Source organism: Colletotrichum scovillei (assembly GCF_011075155.1).
Source record: "Colletotrichum scovillei strain TJNH1 chromosome Unknown Contig00002, whole genome shotgun sequence".
NCBI lineage: Eukaryota > Fungi > Ascomycota > Sordariomycetes > Glomerellales > Glomerellaceae > Colletotrichum > Colletotrichum scovillei.
Window position 1 is genome coordinate 3,301,892 of NW_023336260.1, and position 18,002 is coordinate 3,319,893.

Here is an 18,002-nt window from a genome sequence, read left to right on the forward strand (position 1 = left end):
CCCCCAAATCGCCGCCAAACCACAATCAGTCAAGCACGCAGAGCTCACGGGTGTGCCAGCTTCCTCCGACATCCCCAATCACAAGCCGCAACTCGACCACCCGTTTCCTGCCACATGCTTCGTATCTTATCCTTCCTATCGCAACTACATCTTTCCATGTGCCAAGCCACATCCCTCCAACGCAACGATCAGTTGCAATCAATTAAATCAGTCAGCTGACAGTCGAAACACCCTCCAGTTTACTACATTCATAGGTACAACTGCCACCCACCAGCAAACCCGACATAGGTAAGTAGACCAAACGCCTCGTCCCCCGCACCTCCTTTCTCGTTACCAACCAACCCGACCACAGCCGCCCAACACATGCCCGCATGAACCCCGATCCCGTCGCCGACTAGAGTGGTGGGGGTCTCCCCGCTCGGAATCAGACGTGCCAGCGAAGTGGAAGGACATTCTCCAGCTCTCCCGAACGAAGCTTGCTATCATCCCGACCTTTACTCCCATCTTCATTGGAGCTGGCCCCCTTTGGAGAAAGCCTAACCTTTCTTCCCCTCACTGATTTGGCAAGTTTGGAGACCCGAAAAGCTCCCAGTCTCCGCAAATAGCGTCAACCAGCTCGAAGCCATGCATGCATGTCCCGCTTTAGGTAGGCATTCGGCGGGCCGCCCGCAACCTCTCCAAGGGAAGCAAGATCCCCACCTGGACAATCAGATGCCATTTAAATCACTCAAAAGGATACAAGGCTATTCATTATTCGCAGAATAGGCATTTTACCCAAACAACAATAGGCCGCATGATTAGATCACCAGCAAAAGAGGTAAAAGTTTTCCCGGGAATCAAAACACTCGTAGTTCGTATTGCCATCTCAAAACAAAACTATCATACCACGAGACGAGAGAGAAATAAGAATAAAAGAAGAATTCTCCATCTCGAGTCCCAGTCCCAACCACCAACAAGAACTGCCGGAATTGTCAAGCGTAAACATGGAAACCCGTCGTTCTCCACAGACTAGAAGGTTCCCCGTTTCGGCAACCATTGTTGGCAAATGGAACTGAGTTCCAGCAGTCAAAGATCCACCCCTAAATCAACATCTTACAATCCTTCCACCCGCGTTGTCGAATGGAGGGCACACAGCTCGGGTTGGATATTGGCTATTAGCGAGCGAGCCACTTCCGGGTTGTCAAATTTGATGGGAGCAGAAAAGTCATGCTGAATTTAGTGCTGCAAATATCAAAAGTCAGTGTCTGAACATCTCGAGATTTGCTGTCATAGAGGTGTGACTTACGGAGCAAGAGCCGCAAGAGCAGGCAGTGCAGGAGCCAGCGCAGCTGGAGCCGCAGGAGGAGCAGGTGCTGTTCACATTAGGTTAGCTTCAGCGTTGAAGATCTCAAAGGCATAGCTCATCCGGTGGGATAGATCGAAACTCAAAGAGAATCCGAATCATCCAGAAAGAGACATCGTGCGCAGTTTTGTATCTCCCGTGCGTAGAAGATAGAGCAGGCGGTTTACTCACCAGGGGGCCATTTTGATAGTTTGGTGGTGAAAGCGAAAAGGCTTAAGTGTTTGTTTGTTGTGAGAGTCTGGTGTTTGAAGCTGATGAGTCGGATGAAGAAAAAATCTCCTCTTCGACCAGAGCTGGTCTGGGTTTATATAGCCATCTCGGAGTCATGTCCCCCACGTATCAGTCAGCCAGACATCAGGCGGCTATCTGACGAGGAAGCGCGATTTCATTCGCGATTACGTGGAAGGCGCGGGAGGCCTCGGAGAAGGGACATGTCTATCCCTGGATGATCGGATAAGTGCTCCGTAGTGTAGACCGCGAATACCGCGCAAGCTCTGTTGGCGGCAGAGAGATGACATGGCGGTTGTGTGATACCGCATCAGGCTGGTATTTCCATGGTTTGATCCATAATAGCTCCCTGCGGCCTAGAGGAGGTGGACTGGCACCGTTGAGGAGCGGGGTCTGGGACCGAATTTACGGGTGCAGAGCTGTGCAAGCTTTGAGACGTGTGGTCGGCTGGTAACACGGAGCAGGGTGCCACGTTCGGGCTGGGGGGTCCCACCCGACGACGGGGAGCCGGGCTCTTGTGATTGGGTCAAGTGTGGCAGGCTGGGCATCCACGCACGACAGTTCGATATGGCGAACAGGGCGGCAGAATGGAGCGGGCATGGCTGCCGTGGTCGTGTGAATGCGATGCTGTAGGCGGGCTTGGAAGGATCGTCAATGGTGAGTGGATGAGAAGTGCCCGATGAGGGTAGCCCCGCCCATCTTCGGTCAAACGTTCGGGCTAGGAACAGCGTGGGAGGGTGGGCAGAGCCGGTCTGGATTGTGGATTGTCGGATGTGTGAAGAGAGGCTGCTTTGGAGTGAAGAGCTATGAGAGTGGACGCCTCTGGGGCACGGCACCAGACTGAGGAAAGGCGACGGCGGCATTGCTCGTCGTGGTTGGGTGCGTATTGGTGTGAATCCGTGTGTTTATGCATGACAATGTATGTAGGACGACAGAGAAGGAAATCTGCTTGTGATGCGCTTGGCGGCGGCACCCGCGCGAAACAGAGTTTGTACCATCCCGCACCAAAGCCTTCAGGTGATGCGACGCAGCCATCCCGTATTGGCCAGAGTTGGGACTAGCTGTCTACCCAAGTGGGATCCGTCTGCTTACTAGGCAGCCTCGAGTGAAAGACGGAAAACAACAGACAGGAAAAGACGAGAGAATCGACAGACGACAGACTTGTTCAACGCCGAATGACCTCGCCATCAATCATCAAAGCATGGCGAAAAGCCTCAAGAAAACGAGGTCATCAGAGACAACTCAGTGATGGAGTCTCACCAGTGAGACTATAGGCTCTTGCCTAAACCTCAGCTCTACCTCGGCTCCGCCGCTTGGAGGAGATCCAAAAGAACCTTGCCAGGGGAAGACAATCCCAGTAAAATCCCTATCGGACGTTCCGTAAAGAGAGGAGAGCGATAATACCTCTTAGCTAAAAGGCGTGGGTTGTCCAATCATCAAGATTGGCCGGCGGCGACGCTGAGCAACTCGTGATGGAGCAGGTTACCCAATCGGCCAATTACTCCGAGCTCGAGGTGAAGAGAATCAAGAGACCGGTGAGAGGGGAAATGAAGCGAGACAGGCGAGATGTATGAACAAGGAGAAGAAACAAAAAGGAGAGGCCGTGGCTTCTTACCGTGGGGGTGCTCAAAGACGCCGTGCCCTGCCTGAAGTCGAGCCGGGACCCGAGAGGTGAACATCAGACGTCAGGAGAGGCGGGGAGTAGAGTCTGACTGATCGCTACAGTGTGCGAGTTTCCTCTGTCTTCCCATTCTCTCCATGCAGCCGTCTGAACTTGGGCTGTCGTCGCATATCTTGGTCGATTTGCTTCGGCCCTCAAAGCGGCCAACTTGACGGTGTTGCGGGCATTTGAATGAAGAGATGGCAAAAAAGGGGTCCAGATGAGAAAGATAGGATGAGCGGCCCCTTTTATGCCTTCACCCATCTCTCTATCTCAGGGGCCTCAGAATGGCGGTGGAAGGGAGAAACGGCATTCCCCCGGCGGGAAGGGTAGTGCGAACTGGCTGGGGAAAATTGGCTCATCAAAACACCCGGTCCATCAGCATCCGTTGCGAGTCGTTGACGAGCTGTGGCCTGCCGCCTGACCTGTCCATAGTTCGAGGATGCGCTGGCTATCTTGCTCAATTTCAGCAACATCACGGGTGATGGTTGGCGGATTGGCGATGGCGGAGACTGATTTTGTGTGAGATGCTGGGCCATCAAGGTTGGCCATCCGGGTTCCTGAGACACTCCCAAAATGGCCTTATCAATGCAGGCCATCAAGGTTCTCAACACCGAGTTGCACTCGGCAACATCTCTGACATCTCTGTACTTGACAGAATGGTCTGACCAATGACGAAATATCGAATGAAAGTCCCTTGAAGCTGGCAGTCTGGCTGAAAGGCCCAGTGTCCATATCTGAACGAGTTTGGGTTGTGACTGTGTCGACATAGCCAAGCCACAAATCTGCTTGTTGTGTTGCATTTTACCATCTGCACTCCGAACTTTCGAAGAATCCGATACGCTGAAGTCAACCAGGTTAAACTAATTCTTTGCTGCTGATAGTTCTAAAGTGAAGACGTGGCATTGAAAGTTGCAGTCGTTAAGTATATTCGAATGAAAAAAGCCGATATAGTATATTCTTTGAGCCGAACTAGACGAGTTGCCGTTGATCGGATTGAGGACCAAAGCTAATTGCCAATATAGAGACGCTTTGAAAACACGAACGACGACGCGGAATATTCGAAAGAAAGACTGTCTTCGAAAGGATCTCTCGAAGGAGAAAAGTCGATACCGACACGATTTGTTGTATGATATGGCACCACATCGCAAGCCCACACGTTGTTCAACTAGTGTTGTAGGCTTGGGCCTCGAAGACCAAGGTGGCGGGGTCAAGTCAGATTCGTGAGAAGACAACTGTCTCGAAAGATTGTTGTCAATATGGCCTTCAGCTCTTGGTCCCGTTAAGCTTCGATCGATTACTTGAAACCAGGCAAGTTCGAGGGCATTGCTAGGTGAAGCTCTCGCCAGTCTGAGTACGGTGTTCATCAAGCTCGAAGTTGCTCTTCGAAAGTCAGAGACTCAATTTTGATCGCAAATCGTTCGTCGTCCCAACAAAATGGTCAAAGTCCGAGCCTCTTCGAAGAGCTGTCGTTGCGCAATTCATCGGCCATCGCGCCAAGGTACCCATAATTGCGCCATCTGGGGCCCCGGGCAAGCGCCTCTCCGAGATCGTGACCCTTAGATCCGATCCGACCCTGGTCCCACGAGCGACCCCTCCTCCCCATCAAGAAACGCGGCGAGCTCCGCTCCCGCCGGATCGAACCCCGTGAGCGGGCCGTCCCGCTGACCTTTTCTCTCTTCTTCGCAAAGATTCGGCCATGGGTGAGGGCTGCTGTCTTGGCGAATCCTGTCTCGGCGCCTCAACATCGCTCTGTATGGCCCTGGGTCGATGGAGTATAATAGAAGGCGTCGGTGCTGCCCTGGCTATCGGCCATCACCTTGTTTGTCTCTGGAGCTAGAAGAAGAGCACACTGCAAGATCTGCTTGGGCCTGGTGCTTGAGATTACTGATCCGATACGGCAACGCGTTCTAGAACTTGACGACCTGGTGATGAAGTTGCGAAGCTGCCCTGAGCAAAACCGATCCAAATCACAATTGCGGACAACAGACTTTGTGGGGGACAACACAGCACCTCCGACGACGACGACGACGATGACAATGGCAATGGGGGAGACAACTTCGACAAGATCAGCCTACACGCATACTAGGAGAATATTCCGACACGGTATACTTCGCTCATTTTTCGCTCCGACATCCTCCTTGGCCCCTCCTCAAGATATCCTCGCGTTCTGAGTCCTTGACTACCCTTGGGACTACTTATAGCACCATCATACCAAAGGGGAGAGTATTCCGCAACGGGGTCGTACAATCACGAGAAAAGGCTCACGGCCAGGCAAAGAATCCATCGACAAGAAGAAGAAGCCGTCGCAGCCAATATAATGAAGGTGAGATAGAGGTGGAAACTCGGGGGCCAGTCACCAGTGGTCTAAGAAGAAGAAGTCAAGCGAGCAGCAGTGCTGTCTATTTAACCATCGGAAAGAACACCACAGACTGCAACGGCCCCTCTTCGTCAGGAATAAAGAAAAAAAACATTCCAATAATTCCCCGAATGCCACCTGCCACGATGGGAAAGTACGTCTCCCAAGGTCCTTCCACCGCACCTGCACCACTCCTGCCCGTCCAGTCACGAAACCTTCCTATCGCGATCACAGCTGCATCTGTCAGGTACACTGAAGCAATCCAACCAGAGGGCCAAAGCAGCCGCCCCGCCTGTCCCGTGCCTGCTCTGCTGGACATGACTCCACCCCGTCCCGAAGGGAGACCCCGATGCTGTCCCGGTATCGATCACCACGGTTTAACCTCGCGCTGATGGCCCGGGAACGCTGAATACTTAAGATTGATGAATCCTAGAGTCAAGGGGAACCCGTTCGAGTGGGCCCCGGCCATCAACCTTCGGATCGGTTGTGCTATGGGTCACAGGCGGAAATGTAAGAAAAGAAGGATGAAGGTGGTATCGTTGATGCCATGAAAGATTGTGAAAAGGATCCAATGAACCCATATTGTCTGAGAACTCGACCATATGGTTGCCGCGAATTCCCTGGAGGCATAGGCAACACATCCCCAGCCTACCTACCACCTGGGTGGACGAGATATTATATGAAGGTCTGAAATGGAAATTGAATTGCAAATCTCATTCATTGTAATGCAATGAGGAACTATAGTCCCAGTTGCCAATGAACTCCGAGCCTATGTATGTATGATGCCGCATAACAGAGATACGAGTCGTAGCTAATCCTCCCCGGATAAACAAATTACAAACAAAACCCTACTTTGACAGACACAACCTGGATATCCACGACGTTCGTATCATGATTTGCGCTAGTGTCCTCGGCCACTTGACCAAGATATGCCATCCCTATAACCCTTACGCCAGAAATTTCACAATGATCCGTTCATAGTGCCACCTTCTAGGTCTACTTCGTAGCGCTGGGGGCTTCTCACAAGTTGACCTCACTCCCGGGAGGAGTGCAGCTTGGAGTACGGGGCTCCTATGCCCCGCCGGCTCGGGCCGCGAGAGGTTGCTTGTTTCGTCTTCCCAACAATGTGGCGCCGTCAAGGCTGAGCTCAAAGGCACCCTTCTGTCTGTTCCGGTCTCTGACCTGTTGGCGAGCTGCAGCCGTGACAGTTGCCGAGTGTTGGCCGTATCCCTTCTCGTTCGCTGCAGGCGCTTGACGTTCACGCTCGCGTCCGCGATGCTCTTGCTGATCCTTGATCTGGGCATTACGCATGCTCTGCTCGAGTGCTTGTGTCGCCTGCGATGGCTTGTGGACGTATTCAGCCTCCTTGTTCTCGGCCATTTCCGCATCTTCATCCTCTGATTCCTCGTTAAGGTTGTTGAGGAAGCGTGCGGGGACACCGCCCTTGGTGCCAATTTGCTTCCGGCGCTTGGCCTCTTCCTCTTGCCTGTGAACAGCGTATCCGACGTCGAACACTTCACGCAAATTGACCGCACCGGGGGAACGGAAGTCGTAGCGACGGTCGCCATCGTTGATTCTGTTGGCATCGAACGCACGCAGCATGTCGGGCTGCGTCTTCTTCTCGTCACGAGGCGTTGGGCCAGAGCCCTTGATCCAGGGGTGGGCGAGGAATTCGGTGATGGTGTATCTCTTCTCAGGATCCACGGTGAGAAGGTGAGAAATGAGATCTTGGGCAGATTTGGAAATATCATCCCACCAAGGGGACAAGAAAGTGTACTGGCCCTTGGCAACCTTCTCTGTCAAAACCTCGATACTCTCGTCGTAGAAAGGAGGGAAACCGCAAAGCAGCGTGTAGAGGACACAGCCCAAAGCCCACATGTCGACCGACTTCGAGTAGCGCTCATCCTTGACGATTTCAGGAGCTGTGTATCCAACGGTGCCGCAAGGCGTCATGGTTTGGTTATCCCACACAATCTTGGACAGGCCAAAATCGGCGATCTTAATTTGGCCAATGCCACCCGCACCAACTCCGGGAATGAAGTCGCCCTCATCAACCTTGTCTTCATCGCCAGGCTGCTTAGGCTTGGGGTTCTTAGACGGAATAACAGGGATCGGGCTGAAGAGGATATTTTCAGGCTTGATATCACTGGGACATTGCACGTTAGCCAACTGGAGGACCGGATGACGTCACAAAAAGATGCATGATCGGCGCTCCCACCGCCCATTGCCTCGATCTCACCGGTGTGGGCCGGTGAAAAGCAACCTGTGTCGTACTTACCGATGAACGACGCCCCTCTCCTCGTGCAAGTACTCCAAAGCCTGCGCGACCTGCACAATGACGTGCCTCGAAAGTTCCTCGCTGAAGTACGTGAGGCGAACAATCTGGTGGAAAAGCTCACCGCCGGGCGCCAATTCCAAAATGATGTAGTAATATTGCCGGGATTCGGAAAAATCAATCAGCTTGATGATGTTCGGGTGATCAAGCTGTCGCATGATTTGGACCTCTTTCAAGATGTTCGCTCTCTACGCTGAGGTCAGCAAAGATGTCCATCAAGTGAATGGAAGGCCATCCTCGAAGTAACAGTGACTGTAGAACAACATGAAAGTGTCGAAAAGTGAGAATGGCCCGAAGAGGAGACAAATGAAATATAGAAAGTTTTCGCACCTCTGCAGCCTTGGGGACCTTCTTGAAGTCCGGATGTAAATGCTTGTTTCCCTAATCACGACCCTCGGTTGGTATGGGAATGCTCCAAAAGGCTCGAATCAAAAACAACAACGCAGCGAGCGAAAAGCGAGAAAATCATGGTCGCGGCCGTAACCACCCAAGCAATAACTCACCTGCATACTGTTCATTTCATACTTGCGGACGACCTTGATGGCACACTCGCCGGGGTGCTCGCCAGTAGTATCGCGCGCGCGGTAGACGTTGCTGAAGGCACCGTCGCCCATCTTTTCGACCAACTCCCATCTCTCCAAGCCGGGATATCTCGGGAATTTACTCCTGCTTTCGTTCTCCTCGGCCACAAGCTTGGCCAAGTGTGTGTTGTCGATGTTCTTGCCGGCCTTGGACGTCTTGTACTGGTTCGGCTCGGCGGCGTGGGCGGCGGCGTGGTTTGCCTGAGCGACGCGGTTCTGGCCATCGCCAGCGACTGAGTACGCCTCAGGAATCGCCTGAGCAGGTGGTGCAGCGGCATAGGCAGGCTCTGATACGCCTACATGCGCCTTAGGCGGCGGGGACTGCTTGGCTGCCGGCTCATCGTTGTTCGCTCGAGCTTGCTTTCCTATACATAAATAGCGTCAGCAAATTGGTTATCAACGAGAGTATTCAAGTCGCCAAGCAGAATCGGGGCACGACACGATCAAGAAGCTCGAATCGTGAAAGGACCCAGTCCGCCGACGAGGCAGAGGAAGAGGGAGGGGGCATCATACCGTGTCGGATAAAGTTCTTAAGCTGCTGTATCGTCGACATGATGCTAGATTGGACCGCTACGCAGGACAACGTAATGTGAGGGTATTCGCAAAGTTTGGTTTACGCAGCACGAGTCGCAGTAATCGGCGGCTGAATCGGTCGACCAGCCTTGTGTTGAGGGGACGTTCGATGTTCGAGTGTGATTGGTAATGCGGAGACGGCGAAGCACGAGTCGTGGGAATATGCTCGGTAGGCGATGCGTTACTTTGATCGCTGGGCAAAAGTCGGGATGGATTGTTGTATCACGAGAAGAGAGAGTTGAGGAAATGTCGAAGTCGACAGAAGCGGATGCAAGGTTGTTTCTTTGTGAATGGGGGAGGGGGGAATTGGCGGCTGAAAGGGAGAAATTGTTGCGAGGAAAGAGAAGTTTGTGGACTGCGGCGAGCGTTGGTGATGTTGGCGGAGGGGCAACGTGGACTCGGATGACGGAAGTTGGAGGAGCAGGCAGCTGGAGATCGGGCGGGAAGACGGGCAGCAGCAGCACGTTTGTCTTGGTTAGAAGAGGCCGGGGGACCAAGCGAAAGGGAAGGGCGAAAAAGGGCAGACGGCGCTAGGGGCCGCACCAAAGCAAGGTAGAAAGAGGGAAATGGGTATGAATTTGGAGCCGGGGAGGGGTGTTGGTCGGGTTCAGGTTGACAGGGCCAGGCGAAGAAGAATGGTAGACGATGACGGCGTGTTCTGCCAGTAGTCGCTGTAGGTAGGCAAGGTACCTACTCCGTAAGGTTAGTTTGGAGTGTGAACAGGGTAGAGGTACTTCGTGGCTCGTACCGTGCGACAAGTTTGGAGAAGTCAAAGACTTGGAATTTCTAGGGTGGGCGAAGACACTAGAGTGAAGAGGGGGGAGTGTGCGTTGCTTCGTCCTGGTCTTCGGAAGTGGCACGCAGAGACGGGCTGACTACCGTACTGGACAGTAGACTGGCCCGATTGACTGGATTTGAGCGATGATGATGACAGAGGTTTGGTGGACAAGTGTCAGATGAGGTAGCTGTTCGCCCAGCGAGGTGTGTGAGAGGCCGAAAGGGAGGGCGTGTGAAAGGTCGCGCAGATTGGACAGCGTGCAAGAGACAGGCTGCGGTCGGGGCTGTAGATGCGCAAGGTGATGATGAGCGATGATGATGTAAAAGGTCGATGGACCGTACTTTATTTTGGAACCCTCGGTGAACCAGCCGAGCGTGAATCAGTGCAGCGACGGGAGGTGTAAGAGGAAGAGCGACTTGACGTTTGTCAGGTAGGAGGTTGAGGGAAAGAAAAGGCAGAGACCATGGTAGAGCGGCCTGCAGGCGGAGCGGTAGGAGGTAGGTAAGAGCATCAGTCATCAACGGCAACCGTGGAGGGGCTTCTTTTTTCCTCTTCTCGTGCTTCCCCTCATCATGTGTCTCCCAGTTGCAGTCAGTCTATGGTCTGGACGATGATTAATGCACAGAATACACAGATGGACAGACGTGATGGATACATGGTTGGGAAAGCGCGACGAAACAGATATTCAAGTAGTCATTTGCTTGTTGCCCATAGGTATATTCTTTCCTCAACGAGATTGTCTTGTGTGGTGTTTTGCTTGTCACAATAAAATAAAATAAAAAAAAAGCAGCAGGAGCCAAGGCGGGGTGCTTCCTGGTACTTGGTCAGTGTAGCTGTACCTTACCTGGAGGTACCTGAGACCGTAAGGTATAAGTTACCTACTCCATACGCGCCTTGAGGTAACCGTGCATGGCTTGGGGAAGGCGCCTCGATACGTCCTGGATTCCTGCCATGCTCGACGAAGGCCAGGCAGAGCGTCTTATGCAGAGGAAGGAGCTACTTTGGCTTCTCTCCCTTTCCGGCCAGCATCATGAAAGGCACTTTCCTCAACTCGCTCTCCGTTGCTGCCGGCGTCGATTTCCCAGATACCTCATGTACTCTGGAGGTACCCAGGGATTTCTAATCATTCCAGAGATGTTCCATCCATCATCTTCCTTGCTTCCTCCCGTCGACTGGGAGGAAGAGATCTTATCTTAATTTCTCAGCTCAACCCTCATGATGTTTGCAGGCAAACCAATCGACTCGTTTCAAAACGTCCCTCTCACCTTCCCAACCCCGGACCAATTCGGCATGTACGGAGAACCAGATCCAAGATTGCGCCTCAGATGGGACAGGGGAAGGGCTAGTGTCAAGCAAGGGGCGTTAAGAAGCGTCTCTCCGACTCTCTCGTCGATTGTCCGCGGGATTCACTATATACAGGACAAACAGTACATTTGCTACGTTGAACCATGTTCTCAATGATGGCGAGGTTCAGGCAAGTGATGACACAGCACTGAGGACAAGAATCGACACACATAGTCACACAGTTCGACAAACAAACTGCAACTGTGTCTCGACCATGAACGACGCTACGTCGGCGCCAAGGAACCAGAGTTCAGGGGCGCTGGACACGCTAGAGTCGGCCACTTGCGTTGTTAAGTTGGGATGATGCATGACATGGCACTGTGTATTTTCTGACAGAATTGACAGTCACTCAGAGAGCACATACGAGCACGGCAACCAGCCAGGGCAGAGCGACAGCCAGCAGCCAGAAGCAGCTTGAAGACGTTATCATCATTCGGGAACCCTCACAGTTGACAATGCCATCTACAAACATCCAACAGCTCACTGCTGCCCCCCATCTCCATCTGGGTCAATCGTACACCATGGCCCCCGGCCAAACAAGGGCTGGGGTCAGACGAGGGCGCGAGTCCAAGATGCAAAACTCACATTTTCCCGTCTGCCCTCCCGCCGCCATGTTTCCCAATTCCATGATTTGGGCACCCGGTTGCAGCCAGACACGCACGACACGCCAGGCTTGCCAGTCCCAGGCGCAGAAGAACCAGGTGCCAGGACTCCAGAAGCAGGGCTCGGTTGGCGTGGTCAACCTTGAACCCATGGCGATAATCCAACCCATCCCATGGTGCCCATCCAGGATCGGAGCCTGTTCCACTCGCTTGGATGGCGTGGGGCCCCCATTATGACGTCTGCCTCATCGTCATACCCGCTTCTGGCAGGGATGGCATCTTTGGAACCAGACGCCTTGATGCATCATTGGGGGGTAAATATGGATTCGGCCATTTTGCCTGAGGCCACCGGCCAGATTCAAGCATGGCCAGTCAGGGCCCATGATTCATTCCTCTCCGGGGGTACTCCCTCCAGCGTTCAGCATGGGAAGTAGGTAATCACTCGTTCAATCTGACCTGCAACGCCAAATGCTCACTCCCAAATTATCGTCACCATCGTCAGCCAGAATTGTCTTTTGCAAGGGTCCGCCGCTACTTTTCTCTCTCTTTCTCCTGCCCCATTCATGTAGGTAGTCGAATTTGCTCGCTGATACATCGTCCGCCTGTCTTAGATTCCAGCCAACTCTCCATTTGGGGCTACTTCGATTCACGTCTCCGCTTCGCATCTTCCCGCATCACTGGGTCACTGTCGCACCGCACCGCTTGCATTGCCCCTTCTTGTTATTCGGTTGAGCCAATCATATATCGTGCTGAATCCACACACCGAGTCACCCCGCGACTAACCATATGCCTCCGAAATGATGATGGGCGACGATGCGCAAGCCACACACGCCACTGTCATTTTACTGACGACGCTTTGCCTTACGCAGTCACTGAACCTATCTCTAACTAGGAATCATGGCAGCCCATTTCTCATTGATATGCGGGAAATCGGCTAGTCAGATACATCAACCGGCCTCCCGTCCGTCATCCACGCGAGGCGGAAGTCTCAGTCAGGAGCTCGGTGTGTGCCGCCCCATTTCTATGAGGTTAATGAGGATACCTACCGATACCTGCCTGCCTCATGTGCGAGCACTGAATTCACAGCATGGCTCGCCATCAACGAATCGTGATAAGCTGTGTGCTATGTTCAGACTGAGGCTCAACTGCTTCCCTGAGGGTGTTGACTCTCATTGGTCAACCATAGGCAGAGCAGATGGGAGTATGGCATCGTTAAACACCTCGTTCAGCTCTCGTACTTGACGCTGGAAAGCTCGTGGTTGAAGTTTCTCCTTGGCTAGCCTGACAGACTTACTAGGTTATCTCACTAATCCTAAACCCCATGTTCTAGCCAAAGATATCACCATCGCGCTTGTGGCATCGCAAACCCGCAAACGGCGAGAACAAGAAGGCCTGGAGCCAGGGCGCCTAATAGACTGGTCCAGACCACTTCTCTGCACGAGCCATCTTCTGTCGTCATTCATACCTTACCTCTCTCCACGTTTGGCGCGGGTTTGGCCGAATTAGATTTCTAAACCTTTTCTATAGCACCAGCCACATCTCGTCCCATCCCAGTCGAACTGCTGGGCTTTTGCAGCCACACATATCTCGGGAGTATAGCAAACAGAGGTTCGTCTACACTGCGTCACATCTCGCGACGACCAACAACCTGAACTCGATAGCAACAAGTCTAGACGAGTCTTCGTCGTCGGACTTGGGCTTCTCATCCGCTTTGGCTAAGGTATCAGCTACCCGCACACATCATAGAAGAATGAGCGTTCTACGGGATCAATATTGCAGTCCACGGGGGTTCACAAACCTAATGCAGAGTCTTCAAGGCTCGAGCTATGATGCGAATAACGACGCGCCTGTTTCTCAGCTCGCTCGGCGCGACTTACAAAGTCAAAGCCAGGCAGTCCCAATCGGCTACATGGTCCGCCCTGCTCCTCGAGACTGTCGCTGGTGGAACATGCTGCATTCACGATCATTAGAGCGAGATAGCGAGATGCGGCTCACCATCCCGGCGCCCCCAACGTCGTCCCGAGATGATCGCCATGACGAATGGACAGGCCTACCCCTTGGCGCAGCCTACTCGCTGCTAATCTGCAGGTTGGACGTTGTAAACGCGCGTTGAAATTACGAAGAGACAATCCAGCTGCGTTCATGTGCCTCGCTCCAAACCTCCAAAGTCATGCGAAACACCCCTTTGACGTCATGCCTTTTGCCCCCACGCCCATGGCAGAATAGCGACCACAGGACGACTGCACAATGCTGCAATCGGGCACGTGGCACGTCACATCATCACTCCATCGCTATTGGCCACTGCCGTCTCGAAATAAACGGCCTTGAATCATCTTCTGAGCCAACAGTTTGGATGGCAACACGACAATAGTACGGACGTTTAATCATAACGTTGACGAGCCAGTCGGGCGCTTGCCTCCTTGAGCCGCGGCAACGTATATCCTGACGTCGCGAGACCATCCTTCGCGGCAGTGTTTCCGAACCCATTTGCGGCAGGTTGCAGAACTCTTCAGCCATGGGACCGTTTGCCCCGGCACCTTTTGGGACAACACTGCAGACAAGCGTGTTTCCACAAATTCCGAGGCCGCAATGTCCACTATGAAGTCATTATGGTCAGGGCGGGCTGGGCCATCTTGTTTCTCACCCCGGAAAATGCACCTCGCTAGGATCTTTAGATCAGCATTGGGGTTTCCTGACCAACGGGTTCCTGATACGAGCCCGGACGAAGTATCCGTGAACTGGCTCGATATCTGCAACAAAGATATTCAAGTTTCATCTGCTGCTTCGAGGCTTTTAAGAATCGTAGTGTAGAGATCGACTTGATAGCTGAGAAGTCGGACGCCATGTTCCTTTTCTTTTCAATTTGATGTTACAATGCGTATTCTCTACCGATTCGTGTTCATCCACTGGTTGGGCTCCAACTTATACAGGCTCAGAGATCCACAGTTTAGGCTCTGGCGGTTGGGCTGAAAATCGCGGACTACCTTTAAGCAGGGCTTGAAGTCAAGGAAGGCACTGCAATATCCTAGACTTTTTATGCGATTGTAAAGCTTCAAAGGGCTATGGCTACAGATCATAGGAGGCGCTGCCCCATGCCGCTGCCTGATAATGCTGATCAGCAGTCAGGGGCGCACAGCTTGAGTGCATGTTCGTATCAGCTGCCGAAGTACTTCACGGCAGGCTGGTACGGGTACTTGCCCCTCGTTACATCTTCTTGTCGCTCTGTAGTGAGTGGCTGAAGCATGGCCTGAGTCGTGGACCACCTTGGATATCTAATTGCAAGGCATCGCGGAACCTTTGCACACGCAAGATGTCGTAGAGGACGAATATAGACTTCAACTTCGCATTATGCGGTTCACAATCACTATCAACTATTGAGCGTGTTTTTTACTTTCATTGGCCTTCCTCGTGCTATGAACTCGTCACTAAGTTTGGTAGCAAAGTAGAGAGGGTTCGATGGTGGCATGGTGAAGTCACAGGTGGTAATCATGCCGTTTTCTTTTGATGCTGTGCCGCCGACGCGCGCCCGCGCTCAGCGCCAGACCGATGGGCGTAGGTATACTTGGATCTGGGAGTGACTACCAGCTCTCAACCTAGTGGTATCGGCAGGGTGAATGAGTTCCGAGCGAGCAAAAGGGTGATCAGGCAAGCCCACCGCGGGGTATGAGGCACGGGTGAGGAGGTGTGGAGGGGTGATGTGCGCAAGTGCGGCCATCAACGAACGTCCCTCTGGAGCTGGTCACCACATTGACAAGCGTGGACTTTGGGCACTGTGTACTGCCCATCTGTGACGCCCATCCAGGTCGCGAGTAAAGTGCAACCGCTGAGGGAAAGAGAAAAGATCTGCCTTTGGCGGAGGGGTGTAGATCGGCCGCTAGAATCGCCATTTGGGGTGGATTGGAGGTTGCGGGGGCGGGGGGGAACGGGGCGGTATTGTGATGTTTGTCAGGTGTCAGGACTCTTGGGGATTACGAAAATTTTGACTTCAAATTAGATGTTGTTCAGCTCTGAAGAATATACTTTGATTCACTCCTGCGATTGGTCAATCAATCTCGGTCTTAGAATGTTCTGTATTTGCGTACATGATATTTGTAGAAGACAAACGTTGAAGGGACAATGCTTTCGGGTCTGGCCTTAGGGGATCATATGATGTGAAACTTATTCCTCGATTTGATCATGTCCTCGTGCTTAGATAGTGTACATACGTGCCAGTTCCGTTATTCAAGATCTTACCTTATTTCCAATTCTTGACGCAGTGTGAACGATGTGAATGAATCTTTATTGACGCAAGAACAGAAAGTGGATACAAGTACATACGCACGGGATCTGGCTCATGATTATGAATCATAAAGGTGATTGATATGCCTACCTCTACAGTCGAAGGCTTGTCCGGATTGGGTACCTTGAGGGTGTATACGAACATCGTACACATCTACAAGTCTGAGAGTCTTCAACTTATAGCTTAGTCAGATTGAGGTCATGCTACAAGGTAACACAGGAACTCTATACGCGGCTTCGAGTATCAATGAATATTCAGCATAAAAGAAAAGACAGCACGCATGTGAAGTGGATAGTACTGCTGGCTTGTTGGAGACGAGAGTATGGTCAGTTGTTCAAAGCCATAGGACTGCCAGAAGTTCATGCTAGGAGCTCTAGAAGTCACTTTAAGAGCCTATTGGGGACTGAGATCATATTAGATCCAGTTGTGGTGGATAAGTATGACCTGGTAATGGCGGTGCAACTGAATGAGTAGCTCAAGTGAGTCGTTTCCAGAGTTTGGCTGGTAAAGCCAATGCATCTGAACAACAACCGGCACGATTGACATGTGCATTATCCTACCACATCCTGCTAAGGTAGTTGGCGACCGGTGTAACATTTCAGGTATCAAAGAACGGTTTAGACCACAGCGCAAGCTATCCTCAATATACTGGAGGTCTTCAAGTTCAAAACTCACCCGTAATTTCTGATAGTATGCAAGTTGCTCGTTGGATATATCGGCAATGCTTCGAAGTTATCCACATAGCTCAGAGAAACTCTCAGACCTCACTCTATTTGAACGAGAGAGGTATGGTTCTCGCCTACCTTTAATGATCTTGAAGAGGAGTATGGTCGAGAAGGGATCCCGATGTGCTTCTCTATGTGTCAAGGTGACGAGCCGAGTGCTTTTGAGTCTTGACTGGTGACCATCATCCATCGGACTATTAGCTCTAGCTGACTTCTATGTTTCTGCATCCAACTCAATCCGGTTTGTTCACACATGGCCTAGTAGCTGTTCTTTCCATGCGCATTCTCGCCATCAATGCTCCTGTGGTCTGATCTGAAGAACATTGCTGTTGAGTGTCAAATGTGGGATGAGTGCTTTTAGCCAGCTCACCCGGGAAGCTGCTCTCAGGGACTCCTCAGGGTCATGCTCTTGAATTGGTAGAAGGGAGATATTGGGATAAGTAACCCCGACTATACTGATGCGAACCGGGTGGCTACGATCCGGGTGCCATCGAACTCCCACACACGTTCCATGCAACTTCACTGCCTGGTCCGACTTCGAATGGTCTCAGCAATGCCAGGATTCCGAGCTATAGCGGCAGTGGCAGGCGACTATTAGTCGGCCTGATCACGTCTTCGTGTTCTTCCAGATCCTGGGCATCGCCACTATCGCCGGCTCTCAACAATGACGATGACCGCGAGGGAATCGCAACAATGCTAACCACATTCTACCCGTTCAACAGAAGACCATTGATAAAGTTGTAAGCCATTCTTTTACGGCAGTACCAGAACTGATGTGTGAGCCACGGATTGCCTTGCGGCAGTCAAATTGAGCAGGGCAGACACTCGGGAACGGCGTGACCGACGAGGCCCAAAGTGTGCTCTCAACAATCAGCTCCTAGTGCGGCCGCATCGCTCACCGCCCCACGCTTCCACACGTCAAGAAGTCGGAGCAGATGAGCTGCACGCAGGCCTGCCCTGGCATCTCAAAATCCCCGATGGGTTTATCCTGTGCCGACGAGTGGATCTGATTCCGGGGCTCCACATGCTGACCAGACCTAAAGGGCGTTGACAACTGGAGTGTGGTCACAGCTGGAAGCGTGACCCGACATCGGGACGGGGACCGGGACCTGTGACTCCACAGATAAGATACCCAGGAAAAACTTAGCGCCGCTAATTCTCCCCTCCCCGCCAAACAGCGCTGCCCATCCCACCTC

The 18,002-nt window shown here is 52.4% G+C and overlaps 1 protein-coding gene across 1 annotated transcript; it reads right to left on the reverse strand.

Annotated features, from left to right (window-relative positions):
- Positions 1-6,660: 6,660 nt before the first annotated feature.
- On the reverse strand, positions 6,661-9,058 carry HER10_EVM0007074 (uncharacterized protein; the record flags this gene model as incomplete). Its single annotated transcript, XM_035476640.1, has 4 exons — positions 6,661-7,735; positions 7,868-8,112; positions 8,428-8,870; positions 9,019-9,058. 4 exons carry the CDS (start codon positions 9,056-9,058, stop codon positions 6,661-6,663), a joined length of 1,803 nt encoding a protein of 600 aa, XP_035337332.1.
- Between the last annotated feature and the right edge of the window lie 8,944 nt (positions 9,059-18,002).